This window comes from Bidens hawaiensis, unplaced genomic scaffold, assembly GCF_021521415.1.
Source record: "Bidens hawaiensis isolate Kalapana, Puna unplaced genomic scaffold, B.hawaiensis_p1.1 tig00016041_1, whole genome shotgun sequence".
In the NCBI taxonomy this organism is placed as follows: Eukaryota; Viridiplantae; Streptophyta; class Magnoliopsida; order Asterales; family Asteraceae; genus Bidens; species Bidens hawaiensis.
In genome coordinates, this window is record NW_027492454.1 from 266,590 (window position 1) to 282,335 (window position 15,746).

The 15,746-nt window shown below is 33.2% G+C and overlaps 3 protein-coding genes across 3 annotated transcripts; 2 read left to right on the top strand and 1 right to left on the bottom strand.

The window, feature by feature from the left end:
* Nucleotides 1-566: 566 nt before the first annotated feature.
* LOC143550422 (protein ABIL1-like) lies at nt 567-3,920 on the top strand. Its single transcript, XM_077041067.1, has 9 exons — nt 567-814; nt 1,695-1,777; nt 1,849-1,999; nt 2,089-2,188; nt 2,263-2,355; nt 2,427-2,508; nt 2,647-2,699; nt 2,771-2,877; nt 3,544-3,920. Exons 1-9 carry the CDS (start codon nt 731-733, stop codon nt 3,697-3,699), a joined length of 909 nt encoding a protein of 302 aa, XP_076897182.1. The 5' UTR covers nt 567-730; the 3' UTR covers nt 3,700-3,920.
* A 2,799-nt stretch (nt 3,921-6,719) lies between these two features.
* On the top strand, nt 6,720-9,496 carry LOC143550423 (UDP-D-xylose:L-fucose alpha-1,3-D-xylosyltransferase MGP4-like). Its single transcript, XM_077041068.1, has 4 exons — nt 6,720-7,381; nt 8,719-8,880; nt 8,976-9,191; nt 9,281-9,496. Exons 1-4 carry the CDS (start codon nt 6,878-6,880, stop codon nt 9,491-9,493), a joined length of 1,095 nt encoding a protein of 364 aa, XP_076897183.1. The 5' UTR covers nt 6,720-6,877; the 3' UTR covers nt 9,494-9,496.
* Nucleotides 9,497-12,814: 3,318 nt separating this feature from the next.
* Nucleotides 12,815-15,517, bottom strand: LOC143550424 (reticulon-like protein B5). The gene is made up of 5 exons (XM_077041069.1): nt 15,246-15,517; nt 13,859-14,039; nt 13,643-13,784; nt 13,291-13,360; nt 12,815-13,199 (listed from the first exon to the last, which is right to left on the bottom strand). The coding sequence occupies exons 1-5, from the start codon at nt 15,469-15,471 to the stop codon at nt 13,030-13,032; spliced, it is 789 nt and encodes a 262-aa protein (XP_076897184.1). The 5' UTR covers nt 15,472-15,517; the 3' UTR covers nt 12,815-13,029.
* Nucleotides 15,518-15,746: the final 229 nt, after the last annotated feature.

Consider the following 15,746-nt stretch of genomic DNA (forward strand, 5'->3'; position numbering starts at 1 on the left):
AAAGTTTATAAAAAACCATACAGGACTTTGGTTAAATTAAAGTTGTAACAGACGAGTTTGCTCGTATTAAATAAACTTTGGTTAACTATATTTTAACTATGTCTAATATATATTATATTTCATACTAAATAAGTAAATAATCAGCATTTCAATATGTACGACCAGCTCCGGTTTCAACCGTGAAACCAAACTGGTGAACGGTCTCACAGTTTCAAACAAAAAAATAAACACCCAAAAATTTGTTATATGATTATCAAAGTATGTGTTTCCAGTTTCTCGCTGCATCGCGCAGGCACTCTTATAGTATATGTATATATGTAGGGCTACAACACTCATTAAACAAAAACTCACCATTTGCTGACTAGGTGTTATATTACGTAAGTCGTTCCATTTTATAGCCTATCCGGTGCCCATGACGTTATAGTTAACATTCTTTCAATAAATATACCTTTTATATTAACTAGCTTTTAAATAAATATGTTAACAGTTTATTATTAGACTTCAAAACTTGTCATTTTCACTTGCATCTAACTCCTCCTTCCTTTGCTTCTCTGATCAATAACATAAATAATATTCTCTACACACCAAACCCTAATAAATCACTTCAATTCCAATCCAATTCAATCAATTTAACACCAATTTGATCAAATTTCACATTCACCCATCAAACTTAACTCCAATTCAAATGCTCAATTGTTATTAAAATTAACCCCCAATTTGATTTAGGGTTATGGAAGTCAATCAATCGAATCAAGCAATGGCGTTTAATGAGCCCTCAATGGAGCCCAGTATCAGCTTCGTTAAAGCCCTTCAGGTTAGATCGTAATTCAAGCTAATTCATTATTATTATTATTATTATTATTATTATTATTATTATATCAGATCTGAGTATTGTTACTGTTTGATTAGTGATTATTGATTAGTGTTGTTTGAATCTATTGTATGGTGAAAGAGTGAGCTATTTTGACTTTTTGAGTCAAAGTTGTTGGTTTTAAATTTAGTAATTGTATTGTTTATGTTAGTTTTTTGAAGTTAATTGGAAACTATATGAATCTGTATGGTAAGAGGTATCATTAGGATGAATTTTGGTGTTAATTGATTAAATATTTGTACTAATTTTGGATTTGAGGTGTACAAGGTTTGACTTGGAATAGTCAAAGATATGTTGTATTGTAGATCTATGGATGTTATCTATGGATGTTAATTGGATTAATGGTGTGATTTTACCGTTTAGTCCTTGCTATTGTTCTTCGGCTTTTGATTATTTTGATCCTAAATAATTAGAAAATTAGAATCACAACTGTTTTTTGCTAAACATTATTTGTTAGTTGTTACATTAAAATTGAAACATTTTTATGAAATTACCTATCTGCCCCCATTGTCATTACATCAATTATGGTTAATATGTTACATCACATATTGCATTTTTTTTCTTGAGGAAAATTATTTAAAAAGTCTGTTTGGTGATTTTGGATTTATTAAGTTTATCCTATTAGTATATATATAATCTTGATGGAAGGCTTTGACAACTGACATGCCATCTTATCCTTTGTTTTTATTGCTAAATTAAGAAAGTATTTTTGCTTAAGTACTCTTATTTGTTTTTTTTTTTTTTTTTTGTGTATTTAACTATTTATAAATGTTAAATAATATTTAATTGTTGCGTTGCTAATAATGTACAATGATTATTTTAGGAACTCAAAAATCTAAGGCCTCAACTTTACTCAGCAGCCGAATATTGTGAAAAATCTTATCTTCATAGCGAACAAAAACAAGTGTAAGAATCATTTAACACACACACACACACACACTACTATATTGGAAATTTATGCCCATTTTTATTTGTAGGGTTCTTGATAACCTAAAAGATTATGCTATACGAGCCCTTGTGAACGCGGTTGACCATCTTGGCACGGTTGCTTACAAGTTGACCGACCTTATAGACCAACAAACTTTAGAAATTTCAACAACAGGGTTACATGTTTCATGTTTACATCAGGTGAATAAATATATTGCAATTTTTTTAATAAAATCTTTTGTTATGACATTATTGATGATTTAAATATATATATTTTTTTCTGTTTTAAGCAACTTCTTACGTGCCAAACATACACGGATAGAGAAGCTCTCAGGCAACAACAATTGCTAGCCAATGTACCGCGACATCACAAGCATTACAGTTTGCCTAGTAAGATTATTAATTTATATCTTTGAAGTCATAAATAATGAATTTTACTGACTTTACCTTTGCTATTAACCTAGATTCCGTGAACAAAAAGGTCCATTTTAGCCCTCAGGTTCAAGCAGGTGCTAGGCAGAGTCAATATCAGTCGCGTCCTCGACAACTTGTTTCAGGTATTAAGCACATTTAATTACAAAATCATCATTTTTCATTATTCATTATTAAATGTTGATTTATAATTTAGGTACCCCAGCTGCAAATACTCTTTGCTGGCATCTAGCATCAGAAACCAAATCTACTTTGAAAAGGAATTCAAGCTCTATGAGGTTTGTATAAACATATTAAACATATTCGTTTCTTGTTTCTCATTTGTGCGTCTTAGTCACTTGTTTTCTCAGTTGAAATAATGTCTAAAGTTCTTGTAAACGGGCTTTAAGTGTTGAAAAAGTTCTTATTATTTGCAGCATTGATGATCCCAAAACTTCAAGCCGTTCTACCGCGTCTTCTCATGTATCCAGTATGTTTTCTTATAAATATACTCATTATTCAGTTTCATCAAAGTCGTATCATTAATACTTGTACATTCAGGTGGAAATAACCGAGCGCAAACAAAATCATCTGAATCTCATCTTCGGGTGCATAAAATGGGCCCCGCTTCAAGCACTGCTATTCAGACACTTGGCATCTCACAACAGGTAATCTCAAATGTTGAATTTGATTTAACGTTTTAAACCACATCAAATAACTTTATTACATTAATAATATTTTTTTAATAAAAAGATCTTTCTACTTTTATGCGTTAAAAGTACACTTTGGGTTATATTTTATATGCTCCCTTTTTAGCTGTTTTCGCCGGACCCATTAGAGAGAAAGATAACCTGAATCGACCCATTCATAAAATATGAACCGAAATTACCACTTGTGCAATTTGCAATAAATAAATATAATATATATAAGAAGCACTATACATAAGAAAACATGATGAACATATAACAGATGAGCCAAATCAGTGTGTTCAATACAATAGACAAAGGAACAGAACCCTTTATAACCCATTTTTTTAATTTTATAATCTATTATTTTAGATATAATTATAAATTCTCAAAAATAATCTAATCATTTTTTACCATAGTAATTTAGAAGCGTACGCATTTAAATTCGCTTTTTGCTACTACATGTGTCCTTGTTAGCCATTTTTTATTTTCTATCGTTTAACCCGTTAGAGATAGAATATAACCTAGATCGACCCATTTAAAAATTTGCCACATTTGATTTTTGTTTTGTCGATGCCATAAAAATGATGCAATAAATCACGCATATTGACAAAATGTATTTATCTCATTTTTAATTTTTTTTGACAGGATTCTGTGGAGGGTCCAAGGACAGTAATGTCATTTCGGTCGTTTGATACTCCTAAACATGAGATTGCCCAGCCTCCTATACGTAGCAAGAGTGTTTTATCGTCCTTCTTTGTCAAACAAAAGACACCAAAACTAAGGCCCGGTCTGGTTTCATGAACCAAGGAACCTTAAACCTTAAACTTGCGTAAACGATTTCGGCGTGGATACTCCTTATAACCAGAAGGTGTATATTTCCTTGTCCCCTTTTATGTTGTTTGTGAAATTTGTGTATGTAATATGAGGTGGTCTCACAATCTAATAAAATGCTAATGATTAAATCATTCTAATTGTTTAGGTTTTTAAGTTTGTTTGCTTTGTGATTTATATTGCAACTTGGTTACTTGTAACATTTTTCTTGTTTTAATTTTGAGAAACCACATACATAAAAGATATCTAATATGATATCAGATCAATGTTTACTGTTTAAAGGTTTTCTCATTTATGATGTTTTTACTAAAAAATAATTATCTTATTATTACGTGAGTTAATTACGCTGATGGTTCATGTGGTAAGTTCATATTACATCCATCGTCTATCATAACATGTTTGGTTTTTCACACTGACAGTTACAGAGTAAATTGAACCCAAATCAAGCCCCTTCCCATGGATCGCAAAACCGTCGGAACCTGCCAAGGAAAGGGAGTTTGGATTTGGAAATGTTATGATATTAGGTGATACTCGTCATGGTTACCCGAGCTCGTTTAGTCATATTGAAATTAAATATATAGATATACCACATTATCAATACAAATATACTAAATAGTATGTCGAAATTATTAGAAACATGAAATTATTAAAGATATAAATTTGTTAGAAGTGTAGTTGAGTATTTGATATTATAAGTCAGTTTATTGGGTGAGTTTAACGGGTGTCTCAATATATTATTTTTAACCGCACAAGACCATAAATAGATGTAGTCTATTCCATGGGTAACGGTTTTGTCAATGTTATTCATAATCCTCATCTCCCGCCAAATCCCCGTCATACATCATAGCCTACTTTCCTGTCGCTAAATTTCGTGGCCCCCCTTAGCCCTCACGCTTCCAAAGCACATATTGATCCGACTCAAACACGACGACTAAGACTAAGGTTGTACCATTTTATCTCTTTGTTCTTTGTTTAAAATCACATCAACATAGCTTAGATCTTACCCTTCCACTCGGCCTTAGAAGTTGCGCATCATTCTACGTATTTGTCTAATTTGTTGAGGTTGATGGTGACTACGTATTTCACGACTACGGATGGAGAGAGATGACGATGATAATGATGACTTAGGCGGTTGTAGATGCAACAGATACACCTGGGGGAGGTTGAAGGCGAGGCGATGATTACCGGGGCGTGTAGTCATTTTGTAGAAGACAATACATGTAACTATTGAGTGAACATTAAGTACACTGCATGCAATATTTAAAACAATAACATAAATTAGGACCGTGAATTGTGTCGGGTTGCCATACTTCATATCAGTGTGTTGAACTTTTTAACCTGAGCATAACTCATATATTTTATTCGTGTCAAAAACATCACTAACCCTCAGTCACTTAAACTCATACAACCCGAACACATTAAGTTTAACCATTTATTTATTCGTATCAACGTCATGCTTGCATTGCGCGCATATAATGTATATATGTGTGGGCCCTCGGAAGCAGCCTCACTCACTTAAAACCATATGGCCGAAAGACAAAGGCACATGCACCAATCAGTTGATGTCCCAATGGTTGAGTATTATGTGTTTTATGTCCAAGACTTGATGCAAAAACCAGTGTTTTAAAAACCGGTTTAAACCGGCCGGTTGAACCGGTTAAACCGGATTTCACACACTAGGCCGGTATTTTAAGTCCGATATTTTTGACCGGTTTGCTAGAACATTGTACCAGCGGTTTTTGTTTAAAATACTGGTTTTTACCGGCAAACCGGTTTTAAGCCTGAGAAATTTTTTATATTTGCGGCCCATATTTTTTCAAAATTACTTTCAACCTAACAATTAACATTCAAACGTGTAAACTTATGGACTATTTTTTTTAAATTGTGTAATTTTGCATTACTTTTTTTTAATATGGATTAACTTTTTGATTATACTTTGTTATTAGAATCATTTAGTTTTGGGTTATTTTTAGAATTAAGTTACATTTATAGGAAATTATAGAGAAACTCTTCAACCGGTTGAACCTCTCGGTATAACCCGATTCAACCGGTTGTACCAATTTTTAGTCCAATCCGGTACAAGTAAAATACCGGTTTTTAAAACACTGGCAAAAACTACTAATGATCACGAGGTCTCCACCAGAAGCAGACTCTCTATTTCTACTAGGGATGATCGTTTTCGGTACTAGTACCCGATTGGTACCGCTACCGAATTATGTACCGATTTGGTACTGTCAGTACCGAATTGATACAAAGTTTGAGTTTTCAGTATCAGTACGATACCGGTATTTCCTGAATTTTGCATGAAATACTGGTACCGAACCGAACATTTTCATACCAGTACCTAGGGGTATGCATGGATCGGTTTGGGGCGGTTTTAGGACAAACCCATAACCATAACCAATATGTCGGTTAATAGATAACTGATCCGTTATGGCGGTTTCGGTTAATCGGTTTTGAGGTTATAGCGAGTCGGTTAACCATGACAAAAACAATGTAATTGAGCCTAAAACTTTGATACTAAATATTACCAAAAATGAAATAAAACTAAATATGACATGACATAGTTCAACAAAAAATATAATACATAATATTAATTATAATATATTCAAACAAACGATAAATCGATAACTCTAGTAAAATTAAATCGTACTGTAAAAATAGTTTGTTACCTTCTTTAATTTTCTTCAAATTATAACAGCGCATTCTAATAATACTTTATGAAGTTGAGAAATCTTGTAAATGAGGCGGTTCAGTTATGGCGGGTTTGAACTTTGAAATTATATTTAACCAAAACAGACCCGTATTTGACTGTTTTCAATAATTCATTAAATCGACTCGCCAATTATCAGTTGAAATTAATTCGGTTATATCAGTTATGGTTCATTTATCGGTTATAGTAGTTAATTTGCACACCTGTGCCTGTGTCTATGCCTGTACCATTACCAAATATTTCCTAATTTCGGAAACTGATAAAGAGTATTATTATTATTATCACCGACAAGTCACCACAAGCTTCCAGTTTTCAGATCCAATCAGAAATCCGCCATTGAAACCCAAATCTCAAGCTCTCACACACTCACTCACTCACTCTTCAGTCTTCATCACCTACACAGACACCAAATCAATCCACATATCATCCAATTCAATGTCATCAACATCATCACAACTTCACCAAAGACCACTCCACAAACCCTACACTCCACTCTCACCAAACTCCTCATCCAATAACCTCTCAAAACCCTACTACTTTTCACTAATATTAAACCGCACATCATTCTTCATCTTCCTAACACTAATTATCCTCTTAGGCGTATTCTCCACATATATTAATAACCAATACACGTTTTATACTTCTTCTACGGTTTCAAACGAAGTTAAATGGAGACGTTACACGTTACCGGAAGCGGTTAGGTTTGTGGCTAACAATGAGAGTAGTGGTACTGTGATTGTGTGTGCGGTGAGTCTGCCGTACTTGCCATTTTTGAATAACTGGTTGATTAGTATTAAGAGGCAGAAGCATCATGAGAAGGTGCTTGTGATTGCGGAGGATTACGCCACGTTGTTTACGGTTAATGGAAGGTGGCCGGGGCATGCCGTGCTTGTTCCGCCTGCCCCGGAAGCTCAGGTTGCGCATAAGTTTGGATCGCAGGTCGGTTTGTTTATACTTTGTTGAATCACAATTGAGATTAGCTGATTTGCCATTAGTTTAAGTCAATTCGCAATTCGTTTGATGCCATTGTTATTATTAGGTTAGATCTATCTGATTTAGGACTTTTTGAGTGAGTCCGAACATTTGCCGTTTAATAAATGAACAAACATGAACAAGGAATTATGTTTGATTTAACTAAACGAGCGAGCACGAACAGAGACAATGTCTGGTCAATCGTATATGTGAACGGTCGAACCGAACATTGTTTGGTGACTCAGTGATAGTGTGCGCGGTGTGGTAACCTTAATAAGTGAACGAACATGAACAAGGAATGCCGTTTGATTAACTAAATGAACGAACATGAACAAGGAATGCCATTTGATTAACTAAATGAACGAACATGAACAAAGGTCATTCAATTGTGTTCGTGAACGTTTGATAAGGTGTTTGTTTATGTCCGTTAATGTTTGCTTGTACGTTTTTGTTTACATCTTTGATGAATCAGAGACTCAGAGTTTGAATTTGCCATTAGTTTCGTTCAATTCACAAAACATATGATGATACTGTTATTAGGTTAGATCTTTCTGATTTAGGAATTTTTGACTGAGTGTATGATTCTACTTTATTGATGATTATCGTTGAAATGAAAAGGCTAGGGCTGTAACAAACCGAACTTTCGGCAAACTGTTCATGAATTGTTAATCGGAAGTTTGTTTATGTTCGTTCATTTGTTTAATAAATGAACGAACATGAACAAGGAGTTTTGTTCGATTAACTAAATGAACGAGCATGAACAGAGGCCATGTTCGTTTAATTCTGTTTGTGAATGTATATGTTCATTAATGTTTGTTTGTTTATGTTTGTTCATTAAAGGTTATATCAGTTTTTTATATTTTCAATGACTTTTCTAATCTTATCATATAGATTTATGCAAAATTATTAAGTGTAAAACAGAAGTATATATGAGTATCACGTGATTAGTTTATATGTAAATAAACATATGCATATGAATGTTAAAAAAACACCAGCACAAACTAGATAGCTGGACTGAAATGGTGACACTGACCATTCTCAGTTAGCCAAATCAAATAAGACATTGTTTGTGTTCGTTCATTTGTGTTAGTGAACCGTTCACTAGCTTCTCAATATACAATTAAATGGTTATAATCAATTTAAGCAGGTTGATCATTAGTTTGTTCCTAATTTATAATGGTTCAGATTCTGCCCAATGTGTACCATTGATAGAAATTTCTCTTATACATGTACATGAGTTCCATGTTATTATAATAAATTGAACATCATTGACATAAATGAATTATTTTGGTACCATTTTGCAGGGATTCTTCAACTTCACTTCCAGAAGACCGCGTCATTTACTTCAAATACTAGAACTTGGATATAATGTGATGTACAATGATGTTGATATGGTCTGGTTAACAGATCCATTTCCTTACCTTAAAGGAAACCATGATGTGTACTTCATGGACGACATGTCTGCTGTAAGAATCATCTTTGCTTCTTAGTTTCACGTGTTATATTACTTCGGAATAAACGGGTCAAAACGGGTTGTAAATCATGTGCTAATTATGATCAGGTGAAACCGCTGGATCACCCTAATGTCCTGCCACCACCAGGTAAAAAAGGGCGGACTTATATTTGCAGCTGTATGATATTTATGCACCCAACACCTGGTGCAAAATTAGTGATGAAAAAGTGGATTGAAGAGCTTCAAATTCAACCATGGTCAAAAGCAAAGAAAGCTAATGATCAGCCTGCTTTCAACTGGGCATTGAACAAAACAGCAGGGCAGGTATGTGAATCATTCATTCATTCGTGCCACGTTTTCATTAGACTGTTAATTATATGTTAAAAAAGATTAAGAAAAACAATTACTTGCAGATTGATCTGTACCTGTTACCTCAGGCAGCATTTCCAACCGGTGGATTATACTTCAAGAACCAGACATGGGTAGATGAAACCAAGGGGAAACATGTTATAATTCACAACAATTACATTACCGGTTTTGAAAAGAAGATAAAGCGGTTTAAAGACTACAACCTTTGGTTGGTTGATGATCATGCTTCAGAATCGCCACTTGGTAAATTAGAATGAACCCCAAGAAACGAAGAATCTCTTGTCTATAGGTACCGAATGTTCTTTAATCATTTTTTCATTAAGCCTCTGTTAAAGTTCTCATTTTGTAGCATACTCACATGTTTAATAACCTAACCTACTAAACGATCAAGCATAATAGAATATTAATATTTATATTCCCATGATATCTCCTTTCAGTAGACTGAACAAATCTTTGTCGGATAGCCATGGAGTTCATGATCGATATATGGAGTTACGTATTGATCAAGATTTCCACAGGCAGAAACATTAAAGTATCGAGTTGATTTCTGCATAGTTGTTATAGAGCATGAAATCTCAGGAAATTAAGCCGTCTATGTTTTCTGTTGTAGAAATTCATTAATTTTTGAAGTTCATGATTCTTGATCTTTGTTCGCTTTTTTTTCTCCCTATTTGAATACACTGAAATCGGTACGGGTCTGTTTGGAGTTTGGATTTGCAGTAACTATTTGTAGAAAATATGTCAAAGTAGGTTTTGAACACTTACTGTTATTTTTTGAGTTGAATTTCTATAAATAATTAATACATTTGATGGAATTTCAGTAACTAAATTGTTAACTTACAATATTGGTAACATGAAATATTGGGCTACTTTCTGGTAGAGATGTTTAGCTCAGAGCACGCTCTAAATGAGCCGAGCTAAGATGAGCTGGCATAGTTTGTAAATAAGCCAAGCCCACTGCTCGAGTCATGGCAAGTTAACTCAGTGGCTCGTTTGTTAGGCGTGCGTAACTGCGTAAGCGATGCCTAATATGTAATGGTTACAAGTTAACTTAAGTCCATATATAAATAAGCCTGTGTGATATTATTGGTCATTGGCCAAGAGCTCACCAGGACCGCCCCAATAAATGTTAATATTAATCTTAACTTAATTATCAATATCAATATTAATTTCAATTAAAACAAGTTTGCTCTTTACAAGTCAAGGTCAAGCTTAGACTTCTGTTCGTTGAGCCACTGCTCCAACTAAACGAGTCAACTCGTTGAGCCACCGGCTCCAACTAAATTTGGCTATACTCGGCTTGCTCATTATGCAACCCTTTCATTGAGATTCGTCTCAAGTCTTAAACTCAGCCATTGCTCAGCTAGGGGTTCAATTGTGTCATGTTTGTAAGAATATATATATATATATATATATATATATATATATATATATATATATATATATATATATATATATAACTATAATTTTCGAACATAAACATCTAACAAGAACAGGTTACGTATGTGTGTAGTTTTTACATGATAATTTTATAAATTATTTTATTGAAAGAAAAAAAAAAAGAAAACAAGAAACTACATATATGAACAATGTTGCAAAAATCCCGATTATACGCAGTTTAATCCCCGACTAAACGCTAGTACCCACCCCACTGATTAATTTTGGGCTAGTCGGCCAATTAGTCAGTCAATGGTTAACTCCGGTACATATATGAACAATGTTGCAAAAATCCCGATTATACGTAGTTTAATCCCCAACTAAACGCTAGTCCCCACCCCACTGATTAGTTTTGGGCTAGTCAGCCAATTAGTCAGTCAATGGTTAACTCCGGCCAAAATCAGCAGCTTCCGACGAGATTCCGGCTTCATTCAGCGGTTTCCAATGAAATTCCGGCCGAGATTCCGGCCTCATTCAGCGATTTCCATTGAAATTCCGGCAAAAATGTATATGTGTATATATAAAACATAAAAATACATTAAAAATGTTTGTGTGTGTATATATATATATATATAGGATCAGGACCATGAGGGAACTTTTTTGAAATTGAGAACTATAAGAACCATTTTAGACCACAAAAAACCCAAAAATAAAAAAATCATAAAATAAAAAAACACAAAAATGAAAAAAGTAAAAATACCAAAATTCTTATTTTATCATCCCGGTTTCATAAAATAAGAAAAATTAAAAAAATTAAAAAAAACTCAGTTTAGCTAAATTATATACACATATGTATAATATATATACATTTACATGTTTTTTTTGTACACATGTGTATAATTTAAGATAAATGATACTGTATATATGTGTATATTACATAACTAAAGATTATATAAAATTATACATATGTGTATAATGCAACGTTTTTTTTGTTTTTTTTTTATTTTTTTAATGAAACCGGAATGAAATATAAGAATTTTGGTTTTTTTTACTTTTTTAAAATTTTTGTTATTTTTTGTTTTATGATTTTTTTAAATATTTTTTAAAGGTGTTTTTTGTGGTCCAAAATGGTTCTCAAAGTTCTCAATTTGCAAAGGGTTCTCTTAGGATTCTCAAAGTTCTCAATTCACTCTCAATTTGAAAGTAAATATGGGGTTGTTAGGCATCTAAGCTTAGATGCAAAACCCATCAAAACTACGTCGTTTTGATTAAATGTATTAAAAATATTGATTTTACCATTATTTTTTCCTATTTTCTCTCCATTAGTTTTAAATGTTTATCCAATTTCCTTAAATGTCTCCATTTACCTTGGTGTAGTCTCAACACACTGCTTACAAAATTCTCTCCATTGTAAATTGATCAAAAGTCTTCCTTTGTTTAATATGGACAATAAGAATCAAAATCACACTACGTGTATTTACAATTTTGAAATTTACATGTTACTAAGCAGAAAATTTAATATAACATATTGTAGATCTTCATTTAGAAATAAATAGAAACTTTGAATTCACAATTTCAATATGCAGAATGTCGTCTAATGTTTATTATTTGTATTCACATAAAAGAGGTGAAAAATGATTCTCACCCAGATAATCAAAGAATTGTTTTTGTTAAATTAAGGAAAATTGTTAGTTCTATAGAGTGTAGACGAGACCACGAGGGAACATTTTGGGTTTTAGATTATTGCTTTCATTCGTTTACTTTTTTGAAGGTTTTTATGATGATTGAAGATGATTTGGAGCAGACAAATAGATAATTATGGCATTCAAAATGGAGTATTAACAATAAATAATAATAAAATTAATTTTAAGATACATTTAATCAAAACGACGTTGTTTTGATGGGTTTTGCATCTAAGCTTAGATGCCTAACAGCTCCATATTCACTTTCCCCTATATATATATATATATATATATATATATAACTAAAAATTATGCATTAAAGTCCAATCCGATTAATTTCGATTAATAATCGCTAGTCTCACCCCATAACCCAACTAGCGATTTTTACAATACTGTGTATGAACATGATTACATGAAGATATGAATAATCTTCATGATTGTGATAACTGATAAGAGATGAACATTATATCAGATTAGTTATGCACTTTATATGGCTAAATATCAATAGTAGCTATACTACTTTTGAAAAAAACAAACACTAAGCTCATAATCCATCATTTCACATCTTTTATATATATACAGCCCACCAAAGCATCTAAACTCTTGAAACAAAACAACCACTAAAATATTTAATATCTTCTAAGAGAATCAACTTGAACCAAATACACAATTAACCTCAAACCAGACAAAACAACCACCAGTCTATTCTTAAATGAAACAAAAACTTACTTTTCTCAATCTTTCTTCTTATTTTTCAAGGCCCCTAATGGAATCTTACTCACAACCTTCTCATCAAACACTGCATACTGTTTCCTCAACTCGGTCATCGCTTTCTCAGCAAACGCATCGATCTGATCTTCATACTTCTCGTACAGAACAGGAACCGTGTGCAGAGCCACGAAACCTGTCTCGCCATCAAACAAAAATCACAACTTTAACAAAGTACTGTTTAATTAACACACAAAGATAACAGTCGAGAAACCGAAAGATCTTACTCATGTAAAACAAAGTCAAGAAGTTGCACCAGCTGCCAACAATAGATAGCACCCATAATCCAACGACAACCTGCAAATAATATGCAACTTGTGTCAAATTATAATAGTTCCTCTTTTAGTCTAAAGAACCATTTGAACGGAGTTCAGGAAGTCGTGCATAGTAATCTATCGACCCATAAGAACCGAAATTTTGTTTTTAGTAGGATTGAGTTTGCTATCCAAAAGGGGGCTGCGGCGCAACTTGTTGCCCGCTGACCTGCCACTTCATTGTAAATCGTTTGGATGTTTTTATCGATTAATGATTATTATTTTAGTAAAAAAAAGAACCATTTAGTGAGATAATATAACATACAGCTAGGAACTTCTTTGGATCTCTCCCGGCCGCAATACCCCGTAACATTTGAAGAATGTTATTAACTTCAATCCTTAATGCAGAAGCAAACTGATGAACGGTGTCTTCTGAAATTTTAACTTCTGGTACACGTGGAGGCGACCTGCGGATAGATCAGTTTAAGAATAGAACATGATATGGAAAACCAAGATTGACTTTGGAAACTGGAAAGCTTACTTGTTTATGATTTTAGAGGCGCTAGACCACACAAACAGAACTGCGAACACAAGGATCAAGATGTGGCAAACCAAAGTAACGAGACGGTACTCGAGCAATTTAAATAACACCCATAATGCAGTTACTCCACCGAGTACACTTGCAGATATTTTCTTGTTCCTCCACAAGAATATATCAGCAGCTGCGTGATTATCCAAACATGACAAGAATATATTAATAGAGCAACACAGTATAACAGCCATTCACACATCAAATCAAATTAAATACTTATGAGTTGTTCTTGTATTACAGTAAATAACTGAACATTTAAGAACTGTGTGCCATTAGAGAAGAACTTCAGATTAAAGTGATTGTTAATATTTGCTTTGATTTACAACATCCAAATTCATAATACAAAATGTATTAAATATTAATAGCTATATGCCAAAGAGTGCAAACGAGCCAACCACTCACGAGCCACTCGAGTCGGTTCGATAAAAAAGCTCAAAACAAGCCAAGCCTGAGCCTCAAACAAAGCTCGTTTAGTTATCGAGCTTGAGCTCGAGCCTTGTATGAGAAGCTCGTTTAGGCTCGCCGAGCCTTATGTATTATTTAAGTTTTACCTCTTTTGAACTTCGGTGTATTAATTTCACACTGTTTCACCCGAGCTTGAGCTTTGTATCGGAAGCTTGTTCAGGCTCGCCGAGCCTTACGCATTATTTAAGTTTTTTTCCTGTGTATTAATTTTATACTGTTTCACCCAAGCTCGAGCCGATATTGGCTCGTTTAAGATACTACGCGAGCTCTAGCCTAAAGTTTTTCTCATGTATATATATTAATTAACCAATAAATAACAAACGAGCCGAGCTTGAGCTTGAGCAAACAACTCACGAGCTCTAGCCTAAAGTTTTCCTCATGTATAATAATCAATAAATAACAAACGAGCCGAGCTTGAGCTTAAAAAACGACTCACGAGCCAAACTCAATCTTTAGAAAAAAAAACTTGAAATGAGCTCTCGTAAGTCAAAACGAGCCTAGTTGAGCCTGGTTTCGACTCGTTTTACACCCCTAATATTCATAGCTAAATGTCTTGTAGAAGAATCAAAGATCTAACCACTACTTAAAAGTCACCAATCTAGGAATCCTTCTACTAATATCAGAATCATTATTCAATACAAATTACAGAACCAAAATTTCAACCTTCTAAAGCCCTAAGCCCTAATTTCTATAAATATATCGTAAAACTAAACAATCAGCTAAAAAAACACACAACCAAGCAATCAACAAAGCAAATTTGAAGATTAAACTAGAAACATAAATAATAATAATAATAATAATAATAATAATAATAATAATAATAATAATAATAATAATAATAATAATAATAAACAAAACAATTACTCCTTACGTTTTCCACCGCCTAAAACCTGATGAACCGGTTTCTCCCTACCAAACAACCCGTACCTACTCTTCAACTTCACCGGAGCATCATCATCATCAAACTTCATCTTCTTCTCCGATTCAGAATCCGAATTATCATCAGCACGATCAATCTTATTATTATTATTATTCTCGGTTATGTTTTCAACAACCGGTTCGTGTGTAGTCTCGATCTCATCGCCGTGCTCAGCCATTGTTTTTTTTTTTTACAAAATTCGAACTGCAAATGATGATATTATTATTATTAATATTAATATTAATATTATTACTTGCAGAGTAAGTATAAGTAGTGTGTGATGGAGATATATACGTGTCTGAATATTGTGATGTGAATTAAAGATTCTAACACGATACCCTGTGGGGACACACACACACACAGCGCCTCGTATATATTCAAAACGTCTAGAATATTAACGTATTCAACGCCTTTTAATATAATTTCTCAAAGTTTCAAATATTTTATAAAACG